General features: G+C 36.1%; 1 protein-coding gene and 1 long non-coding RNA gene across 2 annotated transcripts; both read right to left on the bottom strand.

Annotated features, from left to right (window-relative positions):
- Positions 1 to 97: 97 nt before the first annotated feature.
- LOC130960659 (uncharacterized) lies at positions 98 to 1,983 on the bottom strand. The gene is made up of 3 exons (XR_009079190.1): positions 1,926 to 1,983; positions 1,709 to 1,837; positions 98 to 272 (listed from the first exon to the last, which is right to left on the bottom strand). It is a non-coding gene; the product is annotated as an uncharacterized LOC130960659 (long non-coding RNA).
- Positions 1,984 to 2,533: 550 nt separating this feature from the next.
- On the bottom strand, positions 2,534 to 3,642 carry LOC130963277 (uncharacterized). The gene is made up of 2 exons (XM_057889407.1): positions 3,609 to 3,642; positions 2,534 to 3,039 (listed from the first exon to the last, which is right to left on the bottom strand). Exons 1-2 carry the CDS (start codon positions 3,640 to 3,642, stop codon positions 2,534 to 2,536), a joined length of 540 nt encoding a protein of 179 aa, XP_057745390.1.
- Positions 3,643 to 6,673: the final 3,031 nt, after the last annotated feature.

Consider the following 6,673-nt stretch of genomic DNA (forward strand, 5'->3'; position numbering starts at 1 on the left):
AGTGCCAAAGATACAAAATAACAAGCTCCTAACTCAGCTTGCGAAGTCAAGACTGGCCGGAGAATATTTACATATATATACATACATATCCATAACCCAAAAGTACATATACACAATCCTACCTCTCCATAAACCTCTAGGAGGATCAAAAGAATAAGTTATGCGGAGAGAAAACCAAGTATATATATACACATCATAGCATAACAAAATAACCCTGTAACCACTCCGCTTCAAGGGTCCAGATGCCTAACGAGATGCCTCTCGACCTGCATCTGAAAAACAACAACATAGTATGGAATGAGAACCGGAGGTTCTCAGTATGGTAAAGGTGCCACACACATAATATATAAGGTCCTGGGAATGCCAGAGGCAATCCTAGAACGCCGACACTCAGATTATAGAGCTTAAAGTATTAAATAGAAGCCATAAAAGGTGGTTTACTAAGGATATTTAAACCTAACTTAACTTAACCTTAAATCTAAATCCCATTCTGCCATTCCTCCTTACCTCCAACTCCATCATGTATTTTCACAGACAACTAAACAGACAAAGGCAAACACAAGAAGGTTACAAGTACTGCAAATAACAAATATACATTTAACATGGCAAGTACATTTAAGCACACCCAGTTAATACACAAGCAAGTAATTCAAGTAATATGCATATGATGCATGCCTGTCCTATGGCTGATGAGGCTCATCTGTCGGTTATCCAGCCAACCCGACAAGTCTGAATTGTACTTAGACTGTCCCCCGACGTGCATCCCCAAGAGTCTATGCATAGTTTTTTCTCAAATAATCAATAATACTCAATGGGGGTAACATTCCCGGGAATTTATATAGTGCCCGGTCACACACTTACGTCGTAGGGTCAACAGAGTATCGAGTTTTCAACCTGGTACACGTGGTGGCAAGCCACGGCACTTAATCCAGGGAATCTCGTATCTCAGATTATTCAAATTCATAAGCCATATAAATAATTCAATTATAATTCATCAACATCAACATCATTCTCAATCGCATTTCATTCATCATCATACATCAATCATATTCAATCCTTATCCTTCACTATCGCACCTCCCATTCCGTCCATCAATAGTTCCAATTCAAAACATAATTCATTCTTTTCTAAATGAATCAAACTTAAAACATGCTCATTTTCTTAATAACTCTAAATCAAACCATATACCCTTTGAATCTAAATCTTTTTAGATAATCATATAAACAAAATCTCTAATTTCTATAAAATTTCGGCAGCATCTCCTCTAAAACTCGGATTTTGCCACCCTTTTCGGGTCCAAACCTGCATTCTTTTCAATTCAACATACCCTTCCTTATCATCATAACAATCACCACAATAAATCTACCTCAGATCAACAATTAAACTCATACAATATTCGAATCCAACAACCAAAAATTCAATTAAGGATCATAGTTCACTAATCCTAGGCTTCTAACACAAGATACCTCAAATCAATAATTCACCAAATTATTAATTAATCAACAAGCACCAAACTAACCATGTTCATCAATAATAACATTCACCATCCAAAATTAATAACTAATTATCCAATAAACTTCAACCAAATATATTCATCGAAAAATTACTAAACATTAAACATACACCCGCATTCCAACTTATCCTATGGTCATCTAGCCTAAGTTTTCACAGAACATTATATATTAAATGCAAGAAACCTAAACCATACCTTAGCCGATTCCCAAGTATTATTCCAAGAAAATTTTCCTAAAAGAACACAGCCCTCAAAACCTCAACTAATCCGCTTCCTCCAAGTTCCAGTATTCACAATTTCAAGCTCCAATTATCTATTTTCAACCTAATACACATTCATAACACATATATACCCAATTTAATACTCAAAGCTCAAATTTAATGAAAATAAAATATAATTATCGTATCCTCACCTTACCCAAGCTTCACATAAGCAAGAGTGAACGTTTTCCTCAAGCTAATTGGATCCTAAAACATCAAAAATCAAAGAAATTCAACACCCTTTCTCAAAACTCAAAAATTGGGGAAAATGAGAGACTGAAGTGGAATATCAAGTTACCTATGAAATTGTTCCGGTAGAAATGTAGAGCTCAACGCGGTGAACGCGTGGCCACAAACGGTGCGGCGATCGGAGCTCAAACGAGGAAGTTACGGGAAATTGAATTCACCGTAAACGAATTTCTCTTCTTCTCTTCCCTGGGAGGCTGCTGCATCGTTGAGGGAAATGAAGAGAATAAGAGCCCGTGGCTCTTTTTAATTGTTGGACTAATTGGGCCCACAGCCCGGTTTAACCGGTTCGGCCCGGTTTAACCGGTTCGGTCCGTTCGGTCCAATCTTAGACCGTTTTCTTCGAAATTGGTGTCAAAATTCTCGTTTCGATGAGCTCTATCCTAATTTAATATAATATTCACATTTCTAATCTTCCTTATTAAAAATTAATTTATTGACTAATTATCTACTAATTTAACTGGGGTTTACATCCTACCCACCTAATAAAGAATTTTGCCCTCAAAATTCAAATCTAGTTACCTGAAAAGAGATGTGGATAGTCCTTTCGCATATCTGATTCGAGCTCCCAGGTATGTTCCTCGATACCAGCTCGACTCCAAGCCACTTTTACCAATGATACTTCCCCTCCTCGTAATCGTTTAACACTGGTGTCATCAATCCTCACCGGAATTACTGGGAGTGTTAGATCTTCTCTCACTTGGATTGGTTCTGGTTCTAGAACATGACTTGCGTCAGGGGTGTACTTCCTAAGCTGAGACACATAAAACACGTCGTGCAAATTCGAAAGATATGGCGGTAAGGCAATTCTATAAGCCACTGGCCCAATCCTCTTCAGAATCTCAAAGGGTCCAATATAACGGGGATTCAGTTTCTTAATCTTAATAGCTCTTCCCACTCCAGTGGTTGGTGTAACTTTCAAAAAGACATGTTCTCCTTCTTCAAACTCCAAAGGCTTTCGCCTCTGATCAGCATAGCTCTTCTGTGAGGTTGGGTGGTAGGCAAGTTTGGCAATATGTACTTAGAATCCCAAGGATCGTCAATAACGGGGCAGGTCTGAGACCTCCGAGATATCGCTGGGAGCATAATTCGACTAAACATAATATATTTTGGGAGTTGCCTTATTGAAAAGATAACTTGATTCAACATTGTCTTGATGTGATGCATATTGAAAAGAATGTGTTTAATAATATCATGCACACAGTAATAAACGATGAGTGAACAAGGATAATGATAAGGTTAGGTTAGACACTATTGACATTTACAGGTAGCCAGATAAAACATAAAGAGACTTGATAACGGGCAGTGGGCTAAACCAAAGGCGGTGTTAGCTCTAATGAAAGAGTAGAGATAAAATGTTTGTAAGTGGATCAAAGGGTTAAGATTTTTTTATAGTTATGCCTATAACTTAGGCAGGTGTGCAAACATGCCACAGGGTAAGCTTACTGGGTTAAAGAGTCATGATTGTCACGTCTTCATGGAGTCTTTGCTTCTTGTCGCGTTTAGAGAATTTCCAACCAACATCTGAAAACCCCTCACAGAAATAAGTGAGTTCTTTAAAGAGTTATGTGCTATGAAACTTAGCAAACACAACCTCACAGTCATGAACAAGAACATTCCCATCATACTTTATAAGCTAGAAAGGATATTTCCTCGATCCTTTTTTGACGTTATGGAACACTTAACAGTCCACCTACCGTATGAAGCAATACTATGTGGGTCGGTTCAATTTAGGTGGATGTACCTATTTGAGAGGATGGTTTATTCAAGTGCACGGTAAAGAACAAAGCTTGGACTGAGGGGTAGCATCTGCGAAGCAATTCTAGCTAATTAAGGAAACATCTGCATTTTTCTCATTCTATTTTCAGTCTCATGTTGAGTTACGTAGAACAAGGATTGCAAGGAATGATGAGAGGGGAGAATCCTCGTCAAGTAGAACAATATACTCAATCTTTTTACCAGAAGGAGCTGCAATGGGTGCGAGCAGTGACTACTGGTTAGAGTCGAAAGAAATCGATGCTACATATTTGCATGTGTTGCTTAACTGTGACCAAATTTTACCATACCTCATGTGAATTTTTTTAAATCTTGGTAAATACTGCAATCAGTAAGATACTAACTTCTAAATATGACTAAAACTTTTTTATCCTATGCTGAATCATATATGTTATTCCAAGAGGTAAATTCCGATACCTCATTAAACAATTTTTCACATTGGTTTAGAGAATACATCAGCGTGTAGCTAATTGATACAACAGATTCGGAACTAGTTGCATCTAGTTGGGGCCCATTGAATAAGAGCACTAGCTACCCGATGTACACTGTTAATGGATATTGGTTCCTTACCTTACAGTGGTTAATTAGAAAGAAAATAGATAACACCAAAGTTTGGGTTCATGGGGATTCAGGCAGGGTCACTCTGATTGGTTTGGTGTGTTGCACAACATAATTGAATTAGAGTATTTCTATGGCACTACAATACTACATACAAGTTATGCGTGTTTAAATGTGAATGGTATAATCCAAGTTTGCGACAAGAAACACAAAAGAACAAGGACTACAATATGACTAAAGTTAATGTAACCAGGAAATATAAGCACGATCCTTTTATTCTACCTCAAAATGCATGACCGTTATATTATTTGCCTTATTCGGTTCATGCAAGTCTAGTTGGGTGGTTGTGGTTAAGAATAAGTCAAGAGGCCGCATCGAGTCTGATGATAGGACAGAGGGTCAAGAACCTTACCAGATTGACGACCCAACACCTACGAAAATGGTGGTTGATACCGGTGAGCCAATCACACTTTGGTCTGCTACTATGGGTGATGACATCATTGACATTGGAATAGATGCCAACACACTTCCACCAGAGGATGACGATTTTTAAAAAGAAGATGGGGTCAATGGTGATAAAGAAGAGGAAGATGAGTTCAATGAACATTAGGAAACTACCTCGGTAGATGAAGATGGTGAATCAGAGAAAGAAGATGATGAGTCTGAATAGAATTAATGTAAATATAGTTCTGTGATATGTATTTTTTTAAGAAATTTTACGGAGAATGTAATATAGTTAGCTTTATTTTAGATATTTCATTCAATTCCAAGTCATTCCGTATTTTTAAGTTAATTTTTTTATATTTCAAATCAGGTTTAACGCAGTATTTCAATTATTAATTATTAGGGGTATATTATAGATGGATAGAAAAAGATTATTTTAGAAAATAAAACACTACCGTCGGAACTACAATCAGAATATTCCAACGGTAATAGCCCTACCATTTATTTTTAAATTTAAAATTTCTTCCGTCAGAGTTACCGTTGGATTAATTCGATGATAAGTTAACAGGTGAAATATGTCTTGGCGCAAACGTTACCGTCGAAAAAAATTCGCCAACGCTCATCAAATTTTGTTTTCATAGTGACTATATTCCGTCATAGAATCCGACGGTAATTACCGTCGAATGAAAAAATTTCGACGGTAACTATTTACTGGCGAGGTTTATACCGTCTGATTTATTTCAATGGTAAATTCGACTGTAATTTATTTATCGTCAGATTTTAATTTTTTTTCTGACAGTAGATACGACGATACTCAGCGTTTTTCTTGTAATACTCAAGGAAAGAAAATATTTTTCTCTATCTCTTGTGTGGAATGCCAAAGAATCCAAGAAGCATTGTTGAAGGTGGTTGCTGCCACCTCATCCTATCTTAGTCTTTAAAAGATTTTTCTAATTAAATTTGTCCTTTAAAAATTTTAAGTTAGACATTTTATTCCTTTCCTTTCTTCTGTTGCTAACAACATCAAAATTTATTGATGTAACACGTTAAGTGATACCATAACACACACCTAGTAATCATAATTGGCAATTAATACGATAAATTTATAAAATCAGATCAAATCAACTCTAAATTTCTGGTGATAAATTTGAATAATCTTTTGGGACTAATCTTATTATTTACTCAATATTAATATTAATATTCATTTCTTGCACTTCCCCTTTAGTAGTGGTGGCAAGAAAAAACTGATTCCGATGAACGTGGAAGAGGCTGCACTCGATTTGCTGAGCCATGTGACTCAGCCTCGGATCCCATTCTTGCTTGCTTTACTGTTCTTCATTGCTTGCTGGGTTTCTTCTTTCTCCAATTTGCTTCTCCTTGCACTTACTATTTGGACAACTATCCAAGTAACGACCCCTTCTCTCTCTTCCCTTTTCCTTTTGGCCTCTTAATTAATTATTTTATTTATTGATTAATTAATTAATTAATAATTTTTCTATTTCTAGTATCAGAGTTTCAACGCAAACTCCTTGAGGTGCATTAAACTTTCCTTACTGCGCCTGGATTCTATATATTTAATTTGCTAAACTAGATCACTTAGGTGCCACTTTATTTTGATTTTGTAAGCCAAATTGGTTTAATATGATTGCATATAAGTCTGAGGTTAATTAAGTTTGTTTTTTCTTGTGTCCTTATCTTGAACATGGGTTTTGATTGGAACTACCGAATTATGATTAATAGTCTTCATCTCAAGGGTGACGTATGTCAAATAGCATTATCTATATTTCTCTAAGATTCTAAGGCACTAAGCTATATATATAAAATGAAACAATTTATATGAAAACAAATTAAATAAGCAAGTTTGATTTTTTAAGCA

Source organism: Arachis stenosperma, chromosome 2, assembly GCF_014773155.1.
Source record: "Arachis stenosperma cultivar V10309 chromosome 2, arast.V10309.gnm1.PFL2, whole genome shotgun sequence".
Classification (NCBI taxonomy): domain Eukaryota; kingdom Viridiplantae; phylum Streptophyta; class Magnoliopsida; order Fabales; family Fabaceae; genus Arachis; species Arachis stenosperma.

What these genes read in the sequence shown, in the direction of transcription:
- LOC130963277 (XM_057889407.1), bottom strand. Translation starts at nt 3,642, where the DNA reads ATGGGAATGTTCTTGTTCATGACTGTGAGGTTGT. An exon ending in GTTCATGACTGTGAGGTTGT is followed by an intron (nt 3,040 to 3,608) that starts GTTTGCTAAGTT and finishes TGGGATTCTAAG; the next exon opens with TACATATTGCCAAACTTGCC.